The sequence below is a fragment of the Dryobates pubescens genome, chromosome 17, assembly GCF_014839835.1.
Source record: "Dryobates pubescens isolate bDryPub1 chromosome 17, bDryPub1.pri, whole genome shotgun sequence".
NCBI classification, from domain to species: domain Eukaryota; kingdom Metazoa; phylum Chordata; class Aves; order Piciformes; family Picidae; genus Dryobates; species Dryobates pubescens.
In genome coordinates, this window is record NC_071628.1 from 6,103,725 (window position 1) to 6,127,557 (window position 23,833).

The following is a 23,833-nucleotide window of genomic DNA, read 5'->3' on the forward strand; positions in this document are numbered from 1 at the left end:
TTGTATCTGTGACATGAGCTCTTGTGGCCACAGCTCCTTCAACTGTGTAGCCCCATGCACAAAACATGCCCTGACTTCTCTCAGTGTGGGCACATGGCCCTGATGGCATGGCCACCCAGGTGTCACTGACCCTGCTGAATACAGCAGAGCCAGAGAACAAATTGATTTACAGGCTCACCGGTGGTCAGTGCTGCAGAACTGTTGGCATGCTGCCTGGCACTGCCAGTCCAAGTGAGACCCATGCCTGCTCCAGGGGACATCACTCCCACAGTCAGTAAAGGCAGAAGAGTGCAAGTCTGGCTCCTTCCAGCCCAGCACAGCTGGGTTTGCTCCTGCAGACACAGCCATAGGCTCTTCTGCCAGATGCTGGAGCACACACCACAGATCCTCATCCAGAACACTGCTGTGCTGCTCTGCCACACAGCCTCCTGTGACTAAAAGAGCTCTGGTCTGGAGAAAACACAAAGTCTCAGCATTGCCTTAGGGCCACAGAGAGGCATCACCTGAGACCAAAACAGAGGAGACAGGCCAAGTTCTGTGTAGTGTGGACAGGGCCAGCCTGTGCCACTTGGCCCTGTGTAACTCAGCCCTGCAGACACAGTCCTGGCTTCAGAGCCCCGTGGGGCTGCACAGAGGCAGCCTGGCTGCACTGCCTTGTAGACATCTGTGGTGGGTTCAGGCTATACCTTTAAAAATTTACCTGCAGAGTTCAAGCAGAAAAGCAGAAAAATGTAACTAAATCACTACTGGGTGTAAAAAGGAAAACAAAAGATTATTCTAAACAAATGCATTGGGTAAATGGTATGGAATAGAATAGAATAGAATAGAATAGAATAGAATAGAATAGAATAGAATAGAATAGAATAGAATAGAATAGCTTGGAAAGGACCCAACACCATCTAATTAACTAACCCATGGCACCAAGTGCCTCATCCAGGCTCTTTTTAAGCACCTCCAGGGATGGTGACTCCACCACCTCCCTGGGCAGCACATTCCAATGGGCAATCACTCTCTCTGTGAAGAATTTCTTCCTAACACCCAGCCTAAACCTCCCCTGGCACAGCTTGAGACTGTGTCTTCTTGTTCTGGTGCTGGGTGCCTGGGAGAAGAGACCAACCCCTACCTGGCTACAACCTCCCTTCAGGTAGTTGTAGACAGCAATAAGGTCTGCCCTGAGCCTCCTCTTCTCCAGGCTAAGCAATCCAAGCTCCCTCAGCCTCTCCTCACAGGGCTGTGCTCCAGACCCCTCCCCAGCCTCCTTGCCCTTCTCTGGACATGTTCAAGTGTCTCAATGTCCTTCTTAAATTGAGGGGCCCAGAACTGGACACAGGACTCAAGGTGTGACCTAACCAGTGTACAGAGTACAGGGGCACAATGACTTCCCTGCTCCTGCTGGCCACACTGTTCCTGATGAAATTTCTAGCTTGTAAATACAGCTCCATTTGCTTCTAACTGACCTAGTCTGGCTGAAGTTAATGCTGGGGGGAAACTTCAAGCCACCACAACATGTCTGCAGACACCCCTGTCACAGAGCAGTGAAATGGCTTGGCCAAGGCCTCAGGAAGCCTTTGGCAAGGCAAGGGCCAGGAGGGAGGTGTGCAGGCTGTGCCCCCCCTGCCTCCTGCAGCAGACCCCAGGGGCAGCATCCCCTCACTGCTGCTCTGAACAGCAATGCAGGCTTCCCATTCCTCCAGGCAGCTGTGGTGGATCTCAGGTTGGCAAGTGCATTTCTCATTACCTTTCACGATGGTATCAGGTTTGATTTGTTCCCTAGGGAAGGATTTTCTCCTTGCACCTCATTACCTCTCTGCTCCTTAATCTGCTGCTCCTAGTCGAAATGCCAGCCGCCGCTCCCAGGACTCTTCCTGACAATGGTTAATTATAGAAGGCTCCATCACGCTGCACAGGCACAGGTCACAAAAAGACTGCTGGGGCCTTGTCCTGCCCTCAGGAGCAGTCAGCAGGGTCCCTTTCCTCCCAGGTTTGAAGGGGCTCCACCAGTGCCCTGCCACCCGCCATGCGGGGTCACTCACCTCCTCCTGCACAGCCAGCCAGCCCTCATGGGAGGTGACACTGAGATACTGTCACCCCACCTTCTCAGCCCTCGCTGCCACTTGCTTTGTGCTCACAGCAAAGTGCCTGGGACCCATCAAAGTGGGAGCTGGGACTCTTTTGATCCTCATCTCCAAAGCTCTTAAAAGAGGATGAGGCAGAGGCCAGCCGGCGGCAGCTCCTCTGTCCCTGCTCACAGCTCAGACACCTTCTGAGCTCAAGCCTACAAGAGGTCAGCCTGCAAGCCCACAAGCAATCAGCTCTGCTTGCTCCTTGTGTTGCTCCTCACAGCAGCAGCTGTGCAGTCTGAGCTTCTCCCTGAAGCACAGAATTTGTGCCCTGCTTACTCCATCAGCACAAGGCTGGCTTGATGCTCCCAGCCTGGCACCTTGGGCAAGAAGGAGCTTCTCAGCAGTTGTTTTTTTCCCATGCACAGCTCGCTCTGCAGTGGCAGGCAGGGATTTCCCCTGCTTTGTTTGGATGTAAATCATAGAGCAGAGTCATAAAATGTTTTGACTAGGAAGGGACCTTTATGAAATGGCTACAGAAGGTGTAGGAGCAGAAGAACCAGGACAAGCACAACATCCTGTTGAAAGGAGAGGCACATTTCTGGTGTTATGCACCCCATAAACAGTGTCAGCTCAGCTGCACACCACCTCTGCAGAGCTGACAGGTGATTGAAAGCTGTTCAGTTACAAGGAATGGAAGCTTGCTTTGGTCCTTTTCTGATCTAGCAAGGGATGGAGAAAAGAAACACAACCTTTGCAGGAAAACCTTGCTTTGCAGAATGGGAAGGGTGCAGGAACCATCTCCCTGTGGATCTGCTGCCCCAGCACAAAGGACAGAATTAATCACTTGGTTTTGATACTTCTTGATTTTGGTAGGTTAAGTGTCAGCTTTGGTGACATGCAGGGTATGAGCCAGTCAGTTAGACTAGCTTGGAAAGTCCTAATGAGTGACAGAGTCGTTACTGTAACTTTAATTAGCACCAGCACAGTTAGGAGGCCTCTTGGGTAGGTGTTAGCTCCTCAGCGCACACTCTTTAGGGCACAGAGCATCATCTTGTTCTCTGTTTACACAGCACCTAACACTGTGGCCTGGGTTAATCACCAGGCCTTGGGGATCCCAAATGCAGAGAAGGAAATGTTTCAATTATGCTGCAGCCAAGCCAATCCCTTCTCCTCCAGGCCTACTGCAAAGCCTTCTCCTCAGACGGCCCTGGGCACCCATCACAGCACTGCTGAGGCTGCTGTCAGCTTGGTGCCTCTTCCTGGGGAAAGTTTCCTGCCCTTTGGGGAAAACCTGCCTTGGGTTTCCCAGGAGCATCTCTGTGTTACACACTACCCTTGGTATAAGGCCAAAAGGGGATCTGCCAGGTCTGCTCACTACAGCCCTAACCCAGACCCTACCCAGGTGCACAGCTCGTGGAAGGGCTGGGACTGCTGCTCCCAGAGGAAACCAGCTCCTTATCCCAACCAAGCCCTGAAGAGACCAGACACTTTTATATCCCCAAGCAAATGAGCAAAGAGACAAAAGAATGCACTCCCCTTTGCTGCCACTGGTAAGCATTTGGGAAAAGGCACTCATCCTCTCAAAGCAAGGCTGCTGACTGACCTGCCACCAGCACAGAGGATGGCAGCCACAGTCACACTGCTGAACCTGATCCCAGGCACTGCTGCAATGCAAATGCAATCCCTGAGACTGAAAGGAAGCCCTTGCCCCACAATTGCTCACACCATACAGCCTTTGACAACCAGCATCAGAAGCTCAGCATGAATCCTCAATCTCCTTGGAAACCTCAGTTGCAACACTGAGGATCAGATCCTCAGGTACTGCCATCAGCACTGCTCCACTGACTCCCCTCTTCACTGGCCTTGGCAGCTACATGAAAAACACCCTGAGTTACTGACAGGAATTTGAGGAAAATCAATTCCTTTCTCTTGTAGATATTTGCTGTGGGTTGGTCACAAACAGCTCCCCTCCAGTGCTTGCTCTGTCGTCGCCTCGTGATCCCACACAGCTCCCTAACAGCACTGAAAGTTGTGGGTTACATTGCAGGGAAAAAACCCAGCAGCCAGGAGCTCTTCCTCCAGGTGTTTCCCCCTGTGGGAACACCTTGAATTGTGTGCCACCACAGCACTTCAAGGAGGCACTCTGTGCCAACTACTCGTGGACGTCTCCTGCTTGAGAAGGAGAGCCAGAGACATGCTGCCCTTTCTCACCCAGCCAGGCACAGGAACCAAAACTCAAGGTATCACATCCAAATCCCACAGGCTCCATCCGTGCTCTCCTGCTACAGGGCACACCATGAGGGAATCACAGAATGTTAGGAGCTGCAATGGACCTCCAGAGAGCATCCAGGGCAGGATGACCCAGGGCAGGACACACAAGAACACATCCAGCTGGGTCTTGGAAGTCATCAGAGAAGGAGACTCCACAACCTCTCTGAGCAGCCTTCTCCAGGGCTCCATGACCCTCACCATACTGCAAGTGTCTCCTCATGTTGAGGTGGACCCTCCTGTGTTCCAGCTTGTATCTGTGTTCCTTGTCCTGTCCCTGGGCACCACTGAAAAGAGCCTGGCACCTTCATCCTGACACCCACCCCTCAGATATTGATAGACATTGATCAGATCCCCTCTCAGCCTTCTCCTGTCCAGACTAAACAGCCCCAGGGCTCTCAGTCTCCCTTCACAGCAGAGATGTTCCAGTCCCCCAGTCACCCTCATAGCCTCTGTTGGACTCTCTCCAGCAGATCCTTGTCTCTCTTGAATTGGGGAGCCCAGACCTGGACACAGTATTGCAGGTATGGTGTCAGCAGGGCAGAGCAGAGGGGCAGGAGACCCTCCCTGGACCTGCTGGGCACACTTTTCATACTGCAGCCCAGGAAACCATGCTTTTAACAGCAGGGGCAATTACTTGGGTTTATTTTTATCCCTCTCTGTGCACAGGAATTGCAGGCACCTGCAAGTTTTTGCATCCTTTGGTCTTCTAAGAGACATTTTAGCCCCTTCCAAGCACACCCATCACCTACCAATCTCATTTTTGCATACACCCAAATGCCAAGCAGCCTGTCTCCTCTGCAATCCACACACCCCAGGTAATTGGTCCACTAGCAGGACTGAGCCAGCTCCTGTTATTGCTTCAATAAAACATTTGGCAGAAAATAGAACCATCAGCAGAATCTCCAACCAAGCACCGAGCAGCTCAGCGTTTATCTGTCTGCTCATCCATGTCAGTGCTTTGTGTCAGCATGAAACATTGGGCTCCACACTTCACACTTGCCCTGCTGAACTACAGCAGAGTGAAATATTTATGCTGCTCCCTGAGAAGCTACAGGATAGCCATCAGTCACAGAGGGTTAAAACAATGGTGTGGCAGCCACTCACCCCTTATTAAGCCTGCAAAATGCACTAAGGCAGCTGCCTGAGCTGCTCCTGTGCTGCTCAGCTAGGACCAGGCAAGCACTCTCCCATTTGGAATTCACTTAAATCTTAGCAACCTGGTGCCAATGCATTGGAAAGGTTGAGTGCACTGCACAGCATCAGCTGCAACAGAATCACAGAATGGGTTGGGTTGGGAGGGACCTCCAAAGGTCACCCAGCCCACCCCCCCTGCACTGAGCAGGGACATCCTCCACTGGAGCAGGTTGCTCAGAGCCTTGTCCAGCCTGACCCCGAGTATCTCCAGGATGGGGCCTCAACTACCTCCCTGGCCAACCTGTTGCAGTGTTCCACCACCTTCATGGTGCAGAACTTGTTCCTAGCATCCAATCTAAATCTGCTCTGCTCTCCTTTCAAACCATTGCTCCTTGTCCTGTCCCTGCAGGCCTTTGCAAGCAGTCTCTCTGCAGCCTTCTTGTAGCCCCCTTCAGGTACTGGAAGACTGCTTTTAGGTCTTCCTGGGGCCTTCTCTTCTGCAGGTGGAACAACCCCAGCTCCCTCAGCCTGTCCTTGTACCAGAGGTGCTCCAGCCCCTTGATCATTTTTGTGGCCCTCCTCTGGACCTGCTCCATCAGGTCTATGTCTTTGTGTTGAGGGCCCCAGAGCCTGACACCACACTGCAGGTGAAGTCTTCCCAGCCCTGCACAAATAAACCTATCCTGCTCCATAAATGAATATCCTTCCAGGTGTCATTAGGGATGCTACTGTCTAAGGCTAAGACTTGTGTTCCAGTCTAGCTGCTTTCACAACCTGGGAGGGCTATGTGAGGCTCTAACCATCACACTCACGTCCCCTGAGGTTTAACTTACAGTCACCTGAGGTCTCGTGTCTCATTCTCAGACTCTGCCAAATGTCCACCCAAAAGAACACCTCAACAAGTACTTTTGTATTTCACTATTACTCAGCAAGCCTGCAGAAGCCCCTTGAGAACCCCAGAATCACTCAGTGCCACCCACAGAAGTTCCTGGTTTTGCAAATTCAGAGTAAAAGATAGAACTGCTTGGAAATGCTTCAGCTGCCAGCCCGCGACAAATGACTTCTCTGCTCCTGATGTTCAGATGTGTGAGCAGAGTTGGGAACAGCCTGATTGGGACTACATGGGCAAGGGAAAACATCTGGCTTAAAGGCTTGCAGCTGGGTTTTCCCTGGAATTTTGAAGCACCAAAACACTCTGAAATAAGATGTACCAAGGAGAGGACAAATGGCATTAGAGCCACTTTACAGCACATCAATGCACGGTGTGCCGTCAGCAAAGGCTGACTGCAGATCTGCTCCTTCAGAGAAACAAGGCCCTGGGGCTTGAACTGTGTGTGCTGGGATGGTCACAGCACTGCTGCAGCCTAAAATCCAAGGAGCTTGGGGTAGCTTTATGTGTTCTCACATTCAATTCTGCCAGATTTGAAGAGCTGCACTTCCTGCACTGTTTAGCTGAGCACTTCCTCAAATCCTTCCACTCAGCATAGGTGTGTACTGCTTCATTTCCTCACTCTTGGCCCTCTTTTGCATGCTGCTGCCTGTGGATTTTTGCAGCAACCTATGACAAAATGAACCATTTGGGGGTGGGGGGTTTTTGGGGGGTCAATACATCATGCATCACTATCAACATTTCCAGTGCCCTTTGGCTCATGCAGCAGAGAGCCTACTGTGAAACATGCAGAAATGTACATGGCTAAGAGCTCAGCTTCCTTGGCAGTGCCTAAACCTGGCTCCTGACACCGTTTGTTGGGAACATGGGCAAGCCTGCAGGCAGGGTTCAGTGAACACAAAGAGTTGTGGTGGTTCTTGTGCTGGTCTGGAGGTGATGGCACCTCCACCCTCAGCACCACAACAGCTGAGCACTCCTGCTGCTTCCAGCACAAGATTTTCTTCCATCTCTTCAAGCTTGCCCAGCTTAACCTCCTCCTGACTGCCCCTGGAATCCTCCACCTGCCCCACTCCAATCCCTGATTGCTTTGGACACCTTGGGCTAGAGCCTTTGTTCTCCTCTGGCTGTGAGTGCAATGCCTGGATGAGATTTTAATTGTAGGAAAACAGCCTAAATGGCACCAAAGCTCCCCAGTAAGAGCATGGGATGCTGACACCTGCTGGCACAGGCCTTCATGTCACTCCTGCACAGCAACCTGCCACCCACTTACACCCCACAAGCTGACTCCCATCTCACACACACACACACCCCCCAGACAGCAGAAGCAGGAACCAAAACCCCTTATGATGTCAAACATGAAGACCAAGAGCTGTCCTTAAACCGTGGAACAGCAACATGAGTCTCCTGCTCCCTGAAAGCCAGCAGCTCTTGGCCAGGTCCTGGCAGTGTATTTTGAGTCTCAACAAAGACAGAGGGCATTAACTGTGCCAGGAAGACAAATCCTTCGTAGCTGGAAAAGTGCTGACCTCATTTAATTGCCAACTAAGCTGGCAGAAAACCAATCCTAGGAAAAGGAAAGAAAGGAGCAGGGGGAGGGGGGTGAAAAGTAGTAATTTCCTGGCACATTCATGAGCTGAACCTGCTCAGCAGTGAGTACTGGAGATGGCACTGGAGCTGGGAGGATGAGGGGAGCACAGAGCTGGAAGCCACACAAAGGCAGCAGGACCGTCCCTTCTGGCACCAGTGGCTGTCAGCAGCGCTCAGCTGTGTCACCGAACTACCTTCAGTCTACACACCACACACCTGGGCAGCAGGGAAAAGCTTCCTCTCCTGTCCCCCAGCTGCTGTGCACAAAGGCACCGAGACAAGCTTGGTGCTGGGCTCTTCCTTTCCAGAAGCAAAACTGAAGGGGAGACCAAACCATCTGTTTGGATTAACTTCCACAGCCAGACACAGGCGAGCTCCTATCTCCCGTGTCTGAACCTGCTGCACAGCCTCATGGCACGCTCCAGACATGAACCTGAGCTCTTATTTGTTTTTGAAAGACTCCTGTTTCTAGGAAACAGGATGAGGAACATGCCAGTGGCACTGCTCACACTCGAAATTAGCCCTCTGAAACAAAGCACTCGAGAGCTCCTTGCAGTGAAATCGAAAGCCCTTGCCTGAGTTGCTTTCACTTCCCTTTAAACTCCAATTGATTACAGCAGAAGGAATCTTTTCTGTTGTTTTGCTGAGTGCAAGGGGAATGTTTTCTGCAAGCAGGCAAACATGGATGTGACACTGAACATGATTGCAAGGCAAAGAGCTGGCTTCAAGCCTTAGTGAACTTTATGAAAGCCAAAAAGCTGTAGCGGTGCTCTGGGAGCTCCCAGCCCTCCAGGGTCCCTGCAGGGTACCCTGGCACCAGTGGTATTAAGATGAAGCCACAGAGTGCTTACAGGTTAGTCTGTACCAAGGAAACTGAGGACATAATGACACCAAAGGGCATCACCAAAGGTCAGTTTTTGCATTTCAGGGCATTCTTGCAGAAGCCTGTCAAAGGAGGAGCCTCTTTGTAGTCGTTGCTGCAGCTGCAGCTGCTTCTGAACAGGGGCACTGGTGGAAGCTCAGCTGGAAGTGTCTGCACGCAGCTAGCAAACTGGGTGCTGATTGCTGTTAAGCTGTTTCAGAGGGCTGTGGAAGCTGGTGCAGACATCAAGGGGAAAGGCAGACCCCAGCTCCAGGGGAGAGCAATCCCAGTGGCAGTGCTGCAGTCCCACATCCTTCACCTGGAGGCAGGGACGCAGAACCCCCCCCGAGGGAGGCAGTGGCCATCACAGCCTGCTCCAGCTCCTCAAACATTTTATTTCCAAACAAGTATTCTCCTAGCTCTACCTGTTGTGGAACAAGCTAGAGAGAAGGATGCTCAATTCTTTTATGGATCTTTAATACTGGCACAGGCCTTTTTGTAATCATTATGGGACACCTGTCTGAGGAATGTCTTTACCTGGGCATGACATTTTCCCTCAGGCATCTTTTCTCCCATACAAAATCAGAGACTGCAAAGGCTGAGAGAGCAATGGCTGGAGCTCTTACAGCTCCAGAACAGCTTCTGTATGGCAATAAGCAAATGGGCAGAGTTTGAGGGAAGAAGACACTACAGACACAATACAGCTTCAACTAAACAGCTAATAATGAGAAGAAAAGTCAACCAAACATCCTTCTGCACTTCCCATCACAGCAGAATGAGGTGTCACCTGAAGTGAGAGCAGCCAATGTAGAATTAATACAAGGAGCAGAGGATTTCACCCATGGTAGGGCTACAATGGAATATTAACATCACCAGGAACATAATAGTTCCCATTACAGCTAACTAACCAGTGCAGCTCACAGCTGTCAGAAGGCAGCAGAGCCAAGAGCTTAAGGCAAATAAAATTAGCTGCTGCCCACAGGTAAAGGGAAAGCAGAGCTTTTGTTTGTAAGGGGCTAAGCTGGGGGCTGCAGCTGCAGAGGGAGGAAGAAATGCCCCAATTTCCATTCATAGATTCATAGAATGTATCAGGTTGGAAGGGACCTTGAAGATTATCTTAGTTCCAACCCCCTCCTATGGGCAGGGTCACCTCCCACTGGATCAGGGTGCTCAAGGCCTCATCCAACCTGCCCTTGATCACCGCCAGAGGGGACATTAATGACCTCCCTGGCAAACCTGTTCAGCTGTCTCCCCATCCTCATTGTAAGGACTGTCCTCATCTTTATTGCTACACAGATAGCAGCACCCTGTGAGATTTCCTGATTTGCAAAACACATGGGGCTGGACTGCATGTCCAGAGCTCTGATCCTGTCTCTTGCACAAGACATGATGCTGGACTGCATGTCCAATGATCTGATCCTGTCCCTTGCACAAGACATGATGCTGGATTGCATGTCCAGAGCTCTGATCCTGTCTCTTGCACAAGACATGATGCTGGACTGCATGTCCAATGATCTGATCCTGTCCCTTGCACAAGACATGATGCTGGACTGCATGTCCAGAGCTCTGATCCTGTCCCTTGCACAACACATGGTGTTGGATTGCATGTCCAGAGCTCTGATCCTGTCCCTTGCACAACACATGGTGTTGGATTGCATGTCCAGTGCTCTGATCCTGTCCCTTGCACAACACATGGTGTTGGATTGCATGTCCAGTGCTCTGATCCTGTCCCTTGCACAACACATGGTGCTGGACTGCATGTCCAGAGCTCTGATCCTGTCCCTTGCACAACACATGGTGCTGGACTGCATGTCCAGAGCTCTGATCCTGTCCCTTGCACAACACATGGTGCTGGACTGCATGTCCAGAGCTCTGATCCTGTCTCCTGCACAACACATGGTGCTGGACTGCATGTCCAGGGCCCTGATCCTGTGTGAGGGGAAGCAAGCATCCTCTCTCCACAAGAAGCCTCAGCACCAGAACGCTAACGCCTCGCTTGCACTGAATTTGCTCTCCTTATGCATCTCAGACTACCATGCCTCATTGTCTCCAAGCAGAACTTCATTCCCAACTTTAAATCATTTCATTAAAAAATAAATTACATTAAGAGCTGAGCCTCCATTTTCAATTTTGCTTCCTGCATGCTCTCAGGTTTTCTTTCACATGACCAGCACAAAAAGATTTCAAATGATCATCCATCCCTTGACATATTTTGTACTGTTAAGTTTTAATCAAGGCTCCCAGAGGAGAGGAAAATCTAATAGTGCCTTCAATCACTTTACAATCTTGTTTGGTGTTATGTTGTTGCTGCTGGTTTGGGGTTTTTTTCCTCTCTTCCTGAGCAGTAATATTTAACATCTCTGCTCCTCACGTGCTCGTATTTCATTCATTCCAGATCCATTTCAATCTGCATAGATCTCATTTAAACACTCCCCCATTCCCCCCTGCCTGTCATTTAGCACACATCACCTTCAGACTGATTAGCATCATTCTGCCTGCTCCCATGGGGCCTCCATGTGCAGCTACACAACAGCTGATGGAGCTCGAGCAGCAGATCAGACCTCTCCTGGGCTCCAAGCCACAGCAGGGCCCCCTCACACCCCCCTAACCCCTAATGTGCCTCACATTTCAAAGCCCTCCCATTTCTGGTGCCTCTTTTTGGTTGAGGGAGGGGGCAGGCCATCATCTTTTTATTCACATCCCATTTTATTTCACAGCAGTAAGTCAAACCTATTCCTCTTAAGAGTGCCTTGCCACCACTCCAGTCGTGCTTCCAAAGAACTGTGCTGAGATCTGGAGTAACTCAGAATGCTGATGGCAGCACAAGGCCAGCAGTCCCAGCTGCAAACACAGCCTCTTGGAATGTAAAGAGCAGGAGTTTAAAGACAGGTGAAAAAAAGCTTCTGCAGGGTACATCCCAGTAGCAAGGTTTAAAAATCACAGACTCCTGGAACGGCTCAGGTTGGAAGGGACCTCAGAGATCATCTCCTCCGACCTCCTCACCATGGGCAGGGACACCTCTCAACTACACTCAGCTGCTCAAGGCCTTATCCAACCTGGCCTTCAACAACCCCAGGCAGGAGGCAGCCACAGCCTCCCTGGGCAGCCTATTCTAGGGTCTCACCACCCTCCTACTGAAGAACTTCTTCCTCAGCTCCAGTCTAACCCTGCTCTGCCTCAGCTTCAAACCATTCCCCCTTGTCCTGTCTCTAGACACCCTCATGAGAAGTCCCTCTGCAGCCTTCCTGGAGGATCCCTTCAGGTACTGGAAGGCAGCTCTAAGGTGCCCCTGGAATCTTCTCTTCTCTAGGCTGAACTATCCCAGTTCCCCCAGCCTGTCCTCACAGCAGAGGTGTTCCAGCCCTTGGATCATCTTTGTGGCCTCCTCTGGACTCCCTCCAGCAGCGCTGTGTCCTTCTCATGCTGGGGACACCAGAGCTGGAGGCAGGATTGGAGGTGAGGTCTCAGCAGAGCAGAGTCAAGGGGCAGCCTCCTCTCTCTTGACTCTCAAAGGTGATCTTTCCAACACCCCCTGCAGCAAGCAGGGACATCTTTAAGCAGAGAGAGAGGCTCCTGGGAGCAGAGCTGCTGTATGCTTTAGCAGGCAAGTGGCAGATGGTTTGGCATCCCCACTGCAGACAAGATGCTGGATTTCCACGGGTGACATTTTTCATCTTGGGTAGTTATGCCAGGGTGGGCAGAAGGGGAGGTATGTTCTTTTATTTCAGGCAAGATGGTTGCTCAGCACAAAGCCAGCAGCACAGAACGATGAAGAAAGCTCTGTTGCTCCATTCTTTAAGGCAGGAACTTACACTCTTGCTTGTAGAGCTCTGTGTCAGCAGCGTGGCTTCAGCCCCCTTCAAACCCATCTGAGCTGGGCTCATGCAATGTGGTAGGTGTTTGAAATCCTGCCATTGGCACAGGCTTAGGAAAGTTGTGTCAGGGTGAGTGCTGGGCCTCTCTGAAGATGACATCCATCCTCTCTGGACTGCTGCTGGAGTCACAGCAGCATGGGTGGCCCCACAGCTCTCTCCAGGAGCCACTGTCAGTTGCCAGGGCACATTCATAGGCTCATAAAACAGTTTAGGTTGGAAGGGACCTTAAAGATCATCCAGTTCCACCCCACTACCATGGGCAGGGACAACTTCCACTAGAGCAGGTTGCTCAAGGCCATCATCCAGCCTGGCCTTGAACACCTCCAGAAAGGGGGCATCCACAACCTCCACCTTAGCTACTCATGCCCACCCTACACAGGTTGCACTGATACAGCTGCACAGTAAACTGGATCCATTCATCTGGGATAAAAACATCCCAGCCACAACAGGCTAGAAGAGAGGAGGAAAATACCCTTCATGCAGAGCTATCCCAGCTTGCCCTGGAGAGGCAGGAATATGCTGACACCGTGAGGAGGGAAGACTCCCTCTGCTGCAGACAGAGGACACGTAAGCTGCAGGCTCAGCTCCTCCTGCCCTGCTCCTGGCTGCCAGGACTCCAAAGGACTTTCATTTTGGTGGCTACTCCTAGTCCCAGTGGCTGGGGCAAGACTGGGAACTGAAACATGGAAGGAAATGGAGACTGAAGTTCCACTAAGAATTTTGGTTTGGCCACCCGTTTATGCAACCCCTCAGCACCAGCTTCCTGCCAGCCCTTCAGCTGCAGCAGTCCAAATGCCTGTGGTGGCCTCCTCTGGGAGAAGAGCCTTTTATTGCTGTTGCATTACTTCTAACCAAAACTGGTTCCCAGTGTAGCTCCCAGGGTGGCTGCAGGGGCATCTGTGCTGGCACACCAGAGGAAGAGCAGGGAGCGAGAGGAGGAGAGAGGGCAGTGGCTTACTGAGTCAGGCACTGCCCAAAAGATGCCATCACAAACAGAGTCTTTTGTGCTGTTCAGTACAGAAAGTGCTGCTGAGGAGAGAAGGAGTTTGCTAAGCCAGTGAAAAAGAGAAAGAAGCCAGCACAGTGGGGAAGGAAATGAGTAAATTGAGATGGGGAATCTTGTACATGGGGAAGGAAACAAGTAAGAGAAGACATAGCACAGGATCTCCTCCCCTTTGGCAGGGGCAAGCTATTTATGTTGGCCCAGCTGCCCTGAAATGACAGCCTGAGAGCAGCAGCAATGAGGAATGGGGTGAGGGAAGGACACCTGGAGAGGGCAGAGAGCAGAAGGGTGGAAAGAGGCATTGTGGTGGTAGAGGAATTAAAGCTTAGAAAAGGGTGCCCAGCCCAAGTCTGGGAACTGAGCATTTTGGAGGCACCAGAGAAGAAACTGTGACGTTTGGGAAAACACCCAGGAGCCTGTGCTCACTGGGCACAGCTCTTCTGCAGAACTCAGAGCCAGGAGCCCCAACCTCTGCTGCTTCTCTCCCCATCGCCAAATCCCCACAGGCATCTTCCAGTGGCTGAACGCTGCAGTGACGAGGAGCCCACACAGAAATGATCTCTGTCTCCATACCATGGCAAGAGAGGCCTGCAGCTGGCACAGAGAGAAAGCAAATGACTGAGCACCTACTTGGTAGTGGTGCTGGCTAAAAGCAAGCAGCTTTGAAAGAGCCCAGACCATTGCACCTGGGTTCATCTTGGAATGGTGAATGACATTTGTACACGAGCCTGGTCCTTGCATTTCTGAGGAGAGCACCTCACCATCCCTCAGGGTAAGCAGATTCAGATCCAGGATATCTGCTAACCCATTTTTCATCCAAACTAAAACATCTTGGACCCAAACTCCTCTCCCCCTCACCCAGCTGAATGTTTTAAAAGTAGTCTCTCACAAGCCTCATCCCTGGAGGTTTTTCAGGCCAGGCTGGATGTGGCTGTGAGCAGCCTGCTGTAGTGTGAGGTGTCCTTGCCCACAGCAGGGGAGTTGGAACTGGCTGATCCTTGGGGTCCCTTCCAACCCTAATAATTCTATGATTCTGTAATTTATCACACACCTTTAGCTGCTAGTCAGAAGTTCAGGTCAGTGATGAACACTTAAGCCTACTACCTGCTCATGATTAAGGGTTCCCTCAGTTCAAAGCTGGCCACCTGGCCCCCTTCAAAGAAGCCACCTCCATGAATTTTACCATCTGGAGACACTCAACAGGGATAATCTCTTTTCAGAGGAATCCCTTCAGGTTTTCACCCAGAATTCTCAGGACAAGCTTAAGTCATAATAAATAACAGCACATAATAAATAACCTTGCATGTCCAGCCCTCTGAATCACCCCACCTCCCTAAACCACACCGAAATTAGAGCTGCTGGGGAAGTGTCCTTTACAGTTCTGGAGGAGTAGTGTCAACAAAACAGTCAGAGAGCAGGGTTTTATCTGATCTGCTCCCTCCAGTGTTGTGCAAGGTATCTACTTTCCTGTAAACAATGACTCCAACGTGCCTGAACTTTCATCAAAATATGACCTTGGGCAAAACCTGACACCAGGGCACATTTTGATGGGCAGGGATCCAAATGGGAGCTGCCACCTATTAGCACAATGTACCACTGGCTTGGTCCACAAGTTGTCTAAACCTTTCAGTAGATATAGGTGGAAATGAACCAAGTTACAGAAGCCAGAGAATGGCTCAGGTTGGAAGGGACCTCAGAGATCATCTCCTCCAACCTCCCCACCATGGGCAGGGACACCTCTCCACTAGACTCAGCTGCTCAAGGCCTCATCCAACCTGGCCTTCAACATCCCCAGGCAGGAGGCAGCCACAGCCTCCCTGGGCAGCCTATTCCAGAGTTTCACCACCCTCCTACTGGAGAACTTCTTCCTCAGCTCCAGTCTGACCCTGCTCTGCCTCAGCTTCAAACCATTCCCCCATGTCCTGTCTCTAGACACCCTCATGCACCAGGGGAAGTTTAGGCTGGAGGTGAGGAGAAAGTTCTTCCCAGAGAGAGTTGGTAGCCACTGGAATGTGCTGCCCAGGGAGGTGGTGGAAGCCACCATCCCTGGAGGTGTTCAAGAGGGGACTGGATGTGGCATTTGGTGCCATGGTTTGGTAGTCATGAGGTGCAGGGTGATAGGTTGGACTTGATGATCTTTGAGGTCTTTTCCAACCTTATTGATTCTATGACTTGTCCCTCTGCAGCCTTCCTGGAGGATCCCTTCAGGCACTGGAAGGCAGCTCTAAGGTGCCCCTGGAGTCTTCTCAGTCCTACTCCAAATGAAACATCTGAACTTCTTTCACCTTTTCCCCTCCTATTACTGTGGCCATTTAGCTTAAAGAAAGCCACTTTTCACATGACAACTGCTGTCACCCATGCACAGCAGAGCAGATGACATATTTTCTACCACCAAAAGTGCCATGAACCCTTTGTTTATGCCAGGAGGTGTGATGTGGTGCCCTGCCAAGATGAACATGGCTACACCCTGCTCAAGCAGCGAAGGGCCCCTCTCCACAAGCTCAACACTGCCTCTGAGTGCCACCACAGAGTGGCAAACTGAAGGCAAAGCTCGTACCTCGTCTTCTACTTGAGCTATTCTGCACAACACCCATGCCTGCAGTTTTAAGGACAGTGAGAATTTAAGCTTTTTGTAATGCAAAATGAATCCACTCAGAAGTGACATAACTTATTTATGTACCTGCAGGGTGTTTCTTGGAAATTACACAGCAACTTCTGCCAGCACTGGGCACATTACTGCTGGAACACCGTGTTAGCTCCTTCTAACAACAGAAATGCCTCAGATCACCACACTATTTGATAACATCACAGAGATAAACGTTTCAGCCATGCATAATTCCAGCAATGGAGGATGGGTGTAGTAGCAAGGCAATTTGCATTCCTGCAAGGGCACTGAAGTGCAAAGAATCAAGAGAGTCACAGAATGGCAGGGGTTGGAAGGGACCTCCAGAGAGCATCCAGTCCGTCCCCTGCCCTGCCAGGGCAGGGTTGGGGTTGCTTAGCCTGGAGAAGAGGAGGCTTAGGGGAGACCTTAGAGCTGTCTACAACTACCTGAAGGGAGGCTGTAGCCAGGTGGGGGTTGGTCTCTTCTGCCAGGCAACAAGCACCAGAACAAGAGGACACAGTCTCAAGCTGCACCAGGGGAAGTTTAGGCTGGGTGTTAGGAAGAAGTTCTTCCCAGCAAGAGAGATTGGCCATTGGAATGTGCTGCCCAGGGAGATGGTGGAGTCACCATCACTGGAGGTGTTTAGGAAGAGACTGGATGGGGTGCTTGGTTTAGTTGATTAGATGGTGTTGGGTGCTAGTTTGGACTCGATGATCTCAAAGGTCTTTTCTAACCTGTTCTATTCTATTCTATTCTATTCTATTCTATTCTATTCTATTCTATTCTATTCTATTCTATTCTATTCTATTCTATTCTATCCTATCCTATCCTATCCTATCCTATCCAGTTCTGTTCTGTTCTGTTCTGTTCTGTTCTGTTCATTCAGAAGCTGGTGAGCCTGAGGTATGGAAACTGTCTGCTGGGTGAATTCTCACCTAGAGAATATGCTCCCAGGCTGAGGTTTTGAGCATGAGCTCAACCTGAGTTTTCCATTAATACCAATAAGCATCCCTGCAGATGCTATGGGAAGACACTGCTGCATTTACAGCAAGAATGCAAATGATGAATGCAGACACAGGAAATTTGTTTGAAAAGTTGGGGAGGTTGGGGAATTTTAGGTTAAGAAAGAGAAGAGGTTGGGGCCAAAACCCACATGCCATTAGGAACTTCATGCTTAAGAAGAACCCAGTGCCTGAGACAGCATTATTAGATCAGAATAAAAATGTGAGAGAATACTGAGGGAACAGACTTTGCAATATTCATCCAGGCCTACAAGAAAGTCCTTTGATTTTCAGTCTAAGGTCTCAGTCCAGAGAGCTGTTCTGCATGGGCAGGCTTCACATCAGCACTATGATTCATCTATGCCATACAATCTGAAGGATCTAAGAACTCAGAAAATTCCCCTGTCAGCCTACAAACATCACCTGAAAAGTTCCCTACCCTTTCAGGCAGTGCAAACTAAAGTTCTCAGAGTGCACCCTACAACTGTGAATGCCCACAGCTTCCAGCCACCCCCAGCAAGCCTGTCCCCTTCAACAGGCTCTGTGCTACGCTTGCCAAGACTGCACTGAAGATGTCCATGAACGGGACCAAGAAGTTGGTTTTCCTGGAGGGTTGAGTCTTCTTCAGCTGGATTAGCTGTGCAGCCTTGCTCCTGCCCTGCTGGCATACCCCAGAGGTGGCAAAGGGTAAAGAAAAGCAGGCAAGAAGAGGGGGGAGCACTTGCTCACATTGACTTCAGCACCTCTCCAGCATTCAGACCCAAGTGTAACATTTCACTCTTGCTATTGGATTATTTCCTACTGGCCTGCAAGTTACTCCTGCTCAGGAGCCCCACAATGTAGGAAGAAAACACTCACCACCAGCAAGAGCCTCCTCTCTTGCACTGTCATCATCACTAGGCTGAAGAATATTCCAGGATGTCAAAGCAAGGGATGAAATATCTTCAGCTGACAGCAGCTTCAGCATGTCCATGTGATTGCTCTGAGGCTTGTAGCGTGGGATAAAACACTCTTTACCTTGCTTAAAAATATCCTGGATGATTTCTCCTGTCTGGATCTCATCTGGCATGCTCAGGAAGATTGCAATTCTTCTGGATTCTTTGTACTTGGGATGGCCAAGCACCTACATGGGAAATGGATGCAACTAGTTGATGAAATCATTGTGGTAAGGTGGGGAAAGTATCAGTTGAAGAGGGTAGAGACACAAACCACTATGCAGCATAAAGATAATAAATGGGTTTTGTTCCCTGCACCACCACTTCTAACATCAGCAAAAGCAAAACAGGCACCCAGTGAACACTGCAACAGAGGTTTGGGCCAGCAGAATACCCCCAAATTTGGAGGCAATCTCCTGACCCTTTAAATATTTGGGGCTGTTCAGTCTAGAGAAGACTCCAGGGAGACCTTATTGTGGCCTTTCAATACTTAAAGAGGGCTTGTAAGAAAGATGGAGACAGATTCTTTAGTGGAGCCTGCTGCAATGGGACAAGGGGTGACGGTTTTAAACTAAAAGAGGGGAGATTCAGAGGAGACCTAAAAAGAAATTGTTTATATTGAGGGTGATGAAACACTGGCACAGGCTGCACAGGCAGAGTGGTAGATTCCCCATCCCTGGCAACATTCAACAGGTTGGAGAGGGCTCTGAGCAACCTGGTTTAGCTGTGGATGTCAACTGACTGCAGGAGGGTTGGACTAGATGACCTTTAAAGTTCCCCTCCAACCCAAACTGTTCTCTGATTCTATGACTTGTGCCATATCATAGTGCAGACATCTTCAAATGCTCAGCATCACTGGAGACAGGTACATCAGGTGAGAACTGCCAGCTCATGCATGACAGGAGGCTTTTGCAGTCCATTCCTTCCATGCTTTTTACAGGCTGCATCTCCCATCCAGGCCTGGGCAGAATGAGCAGCAACTCAAAAGCCACTCAGCATCAGAACAGATGACTGCACAGCACAGCCTTCCAAGACCAGGTCCCTCTTGCTTTCCTTAACCTGAAATGCCTTCCCTACAGCAAGTTTAGCTATGTGACTTCAAACACCCCCAGCTTCTAGCAGGTGATCTTACTGGTGAGTATTTTTCAGAGGCTGAGGGAAAGGTGGCCTTGCCATTTGTTGATTCTCATGAGGCTCTCTGTGCTAGGCTTATAGAAGACTCAACAGAGGGAGGAAAATAAATCCATATGGTGAAAAAGAGTCAGCAGATACACACCTCACTGTGTCTCTGCCTCATTCCAGGTTGAATCCCACATGAAATTTTGAGAGCAAGTTTTCCAAAGCTTGGTTTCTCCTCCTCCAGTACCTTAACATTTGTTGTTACTTACACCTGGCCAAAACAAACACCAACGTGTCCTGTCCCAGTGCAAAGTGATTCATTCTTCTTCCCCCACTTGCAAAAACCTGTCCAAAATATCAGACAGTTGAGAAACTGCTTATCTGTGGAACAGAGGGCACAAATCCTCTGCTCTGTGTTTGCATAACTGGAAGCCAATGTGCTCTCCTGAGCTTCAGCCTTTGCCCTGGCCCTGTTCTGAGAGATAAATGCCCCTACCCGACTCCAGATAAGGTTCTCATTCCCTTAGTTTTTTTCACCCTTTGTTTCTAGCACAGCAGTTAAAGGCCCATGTGAAATATTCAGAGGATGGATATGTTTTTTGGAAGGAAAAAACCAAAATTAAACAAAACAAGCACTCTGGGCCAAATTATGGTCATGTGCTGCTTTGCCACAGAAGCATCTTCACGATTCCAAACCCTATTTTATTTGTCTCTGTAATTTGCTCACCCTTCACATGGGTTTTTCCAAGTAAGTGATTAACAGGCAGTCACAGAATCACAGAAGAGCCCACACTGCAAGGGACCTCAGAGATCATCTACTCCAACCTCCCCACCATGGGCAGGGACACCTCTCAGCTAGACTCAGCTGCTCAAGGCCTCATCCAACCTGGACTTCAACACCCCCAGGCAGGAGGCAGCCACAGCCTCCCTGGACAGCCTATTCCAGAGTCTCACCACCCTCCTACTGAAGAGCTTCTACCTCAGCTCCAGTCTAACCCTGCCCTTCCTCAGCTTCAAACCATTCCCCCTTGTCCTGTCTCTAGACACCGTCATGAGAAGTCCCTCTGCAGCCTTCCTGGAGGAGCATCTTCAGGTACTGGAAGGCAGCTCTAAGGTGCCCTTGGTGTCTTCTCCAGGCTGAACACCCCCAGCTCCCTCAGCCTGTCCTCACAGCAGAGGTGCTCCAGCCCTTGGATCACCTTTGTGCCCTCCTCTGGACTCCCTCCACCCAGCTGTGTGTCCTACTTATGCTGGGGACACCAGAACTGGAGGCAGGATTGGAGGTGGGGTCTCAGCAGAGCACAGCAAAGGGGCAGAATCCCCTCTCTAAGCTCTTGACCAGCAGAATGTCCATGGTAGCTTTTGTTGGAAAGAACAGACTTAGTCAAAGTGCAGACTCCTTCAAGTACCTGCGACTGATGTCACTGAGGGCCTCCAGAGATGAATGTTATCATGGCTTTGGAGAAGAGGGAAACAGAGCCACAGAACTCTCCCCTTGCAGAGTGGTGCTGTGTGCTGTGGGCCCCACAGGTCCAACCTGCTCCACTGTGTCCAAGTCACACATTGATGTAGAACAAAAATGAGGTGGAAGATGCAAACCCACATGCCAGCAGGAAGACACCATCTGGGGTTTCTGAACTGTGAAGACGGAGCTGCTACGACTCAGAGCCATTTCTAAGAAGACTGCAAACATTTCCACGCTTCACAAACATTACCTGCCCTTTGCTCACTGCCTGATGGCAATTTCTGCAGAACCAGAGCAAGCAGACAGCAGGACTTTAATCATCCCCACTGAAAGAGAATAATCACCCAGCAGCTAATTAAACAGGAGCAGCTTGGTCAGCCTGTAAAGCTATTTCACTCTGAATTTAAGGATCATTCTGAGCCGGGATTTTGTGACTGGGGATATTGTTCAGGTGTTATAAAATAACCTGCTCACTTTCATTAGCTGCAAGCACTGATCCAGGTTATAAAGCTGCCTTATGTTAGCCCAGCTACTCTCTCAAGAATTTCTTCTTGTCTGCTGTGTCACCCTCCTGCAAGGAAACCGCTTGCAGTCACTTGTGCGATGCCACCGGCTCGAGCGCGCTCAGGAGTGTCGACTTGTGACAGATAGTGAAGATGGCAAGATAACAGCCATTTCTGGGGCACATTTCCTGATGCCTTCTTAATAAGCAAAGCAAAAAGCTCTGTCTTTTAGTGTGCTCTCTTAGCAGAAATGCATCCTCTGGGGCTGGGTTCATCAGCTGCAGTTAGGCAAAGGCAGAGGAGCTCCTGAAAATGGGGTCCTATGCGGGCTAGGTGCTCATATAATTGGCAGAGGACTGCGCCTGTGAAGAGGATGCACGGCAGGATAGTCTAAACATCGAGAGATTGAAGTTGGGTATGTGATTACTGAAACACAGCATCATGATGACAGGACATTATTACTTTTTTTAAGCAATCCCAGTGGGAAAAAAAATGTTATGAGAGGTCCAGTGAAACTTCTTATGACCTACAGTTTCTCATGAAGTGGCTACACCTGAGTGTGAAGTGAAGACTATAAAACTACATGATGGTCTTCAGAGGTTCCTTCCAACCCCTATCATTCTATGATCCTCTGGCAGGATAGTAAGAATACAGATGTAGAACATCAAGAAGTAACAATACAGATGTAGAACATCTAGAAGTAGGAAGAAGTTCTTCACCATGAGGGTGGTGAGACACTGGAACAGGCTGTACAGGAAGGGGTGGAAGCCTCATGCCTGGAGGTTTTTGCAGCCAGGCTGGATGTGGCTGTGAGCAACCTGCTGTAGTGTGAGGTGTCCCTGCCCATGGCAGGGGGGGTGGAACTGGATTATCCTTGAGGTCCTTTCCAACCCTAACAATTCTATGATTCTATAATAAGTACCTGCTGGTGTCGCAACAAATAAAGGACTCTTCTCTAGTACATGTAGTCACTGCAAATTAAAACTTTATTGTGCTTATTAAAATGATCAAAGGCACCTATATAAAATTGTTGCCACCCAAAGACAAAAAGGCCATTTCCAAAGTACCTGCCAGCACCACACTGTGCTAGGACACCAGTTAAGTGAATGGAATGGAATGGAATGGAATGGAATGGAATGGAATAGAATAGAATAGAATAGAATAGAATAGAATAGAATAGAATAGAATAGAATAGAATAGAATAGAATAGAAGTAGAATTAACCAGGTTGGAAGAGACCTGTGAGATCATCGAGTCCAACCTATCACCCAGCACCATCTAATCAACTAAACCATGGCACTAAGTGTCTCATCCAGTCTCTTCCTAAACACCTCCAGTGATGGTGACTCCACCACCTCCCTGGGCACCACATTCCAATGGCCAATCTCTCTTGCTGGGAAGAACTTCTTCCTAACACCCAGCCTAAACCTCCCCTGGCACAGCTTGAGACTGTGTCCTCTTGTTCTGGCGCTGGTTGCCTGGGAGAAGAGACCAACCCCCACCTGGCTACAACCTCCCTTCAGGTAGTTGAAGACAGCAATAAGGTCTGCCCTGAGCCTCCTCTTCTCCAGGCTAAGCACCCCCAGCTCCCTCAGCCTAAATTGCAGGGGAGAAATAACCACCGAAAGCTACAGAAGAGCCACGACAGCCTGTTAGCAAGAGGCCAAAGCAAGGCAGCTGCTAATTTAGTCTGTGTATTGCTAGGCGCTGCCCGTAAAGCTAGCCCCATGTAACACGTGCAACGGTGAACACCCTCCAGCACCCCACCAGCACCCCACCAGCACCCCGCTGCTCTGGGGTTTCCGACAGGGTTTGCCTTCAGTTTCACACCCACCCCATCGCATGCCTTAACGTGCTGATGGCTGCACGCCCCGCCGCCACCAGCCGTGAGGAGGAGGCAGGCAGCGCCGAGGCGGAGCTCGCCCCCGTCGCTCGGCGCAGTGGCCCGGCACGGCCGAGGAGCCGGCAGGTCCCCTGAGTCTCCGGTCCCCATGCCGGGCCTGGAAAATCCCCGGCGGGCTTCCCCGCGCCCCGTCGGGAGCGGGCTCGGCTGCTCGGCCCTCCCCGCCGCCCCCGGGGCCGCTCTTCCTGGCGTGGCCGCGGCCCGCACGCACCTTACGAGTGAGCAGGAGGGACTGGCGCCGCTTCTCCGCCGCGCACAGCGCCCGCAGCCGCTGCCGCAGCTCGCCGCGCAGCGCCTGCTTAGCGGCCCGCAGCGCCGCCGCCGCCATCTCCTCGTCCTTCCCCGGCGGCTCCATGCGCCCAATGCGCCGGGCCGCAGCGCCGGCCCTGCCCTGACGGGCCCCGGGGGCGGCGGAGGCGGCGGCGCGGCCAGGCAGGGCTCCCGGGGGCGGCCCGCGGCCGGCCGCGGGGTCACTGCTGCGAGGTCCAGACCGCCGCCGTCTGCAGGCATCGCTGCCCCGCAGGGTGCTGGAGGGGCAGCCTGGGACAGGCCCGGCAAGGCCTAGCTTGTTTGGGTTTTTTTTTTTTGGGGGGGTGGGGGTGGTATAGATCCCGAAGAA

The 23,833-nt window shown here is 50.8% G+C and overlaps 1 protein-coding gene across 1 annotated transcript in view; it reads right to left on the minus strand.

The window, feature by feature from the left end:
• The window catches only part of MTHFS (methenyltetrahydrofolate synthetase), a 28,816-nt gene extending 5,247 nt beyond the window's left edge, over nt 1-23,569 (minus strand). The window contains exons 1-2 of the mRNA XM_054169216.1: nt 23,426-23,569; nt 18,149-18,413 (exon numbers count right to left, since the gene is read on the minus strand). Of these exons, the coding sequence (XP_054025191.1) occupies nt 18,149-18,413; nt 23,426-23,569 (409 nt within the window). The remainder of the gene's footprint in view (nt 1-18,148; nt 18,414-23,425) is intronic.
• Nucleotides 23,570-23,833: the final 264 nt, after the last annotated feature.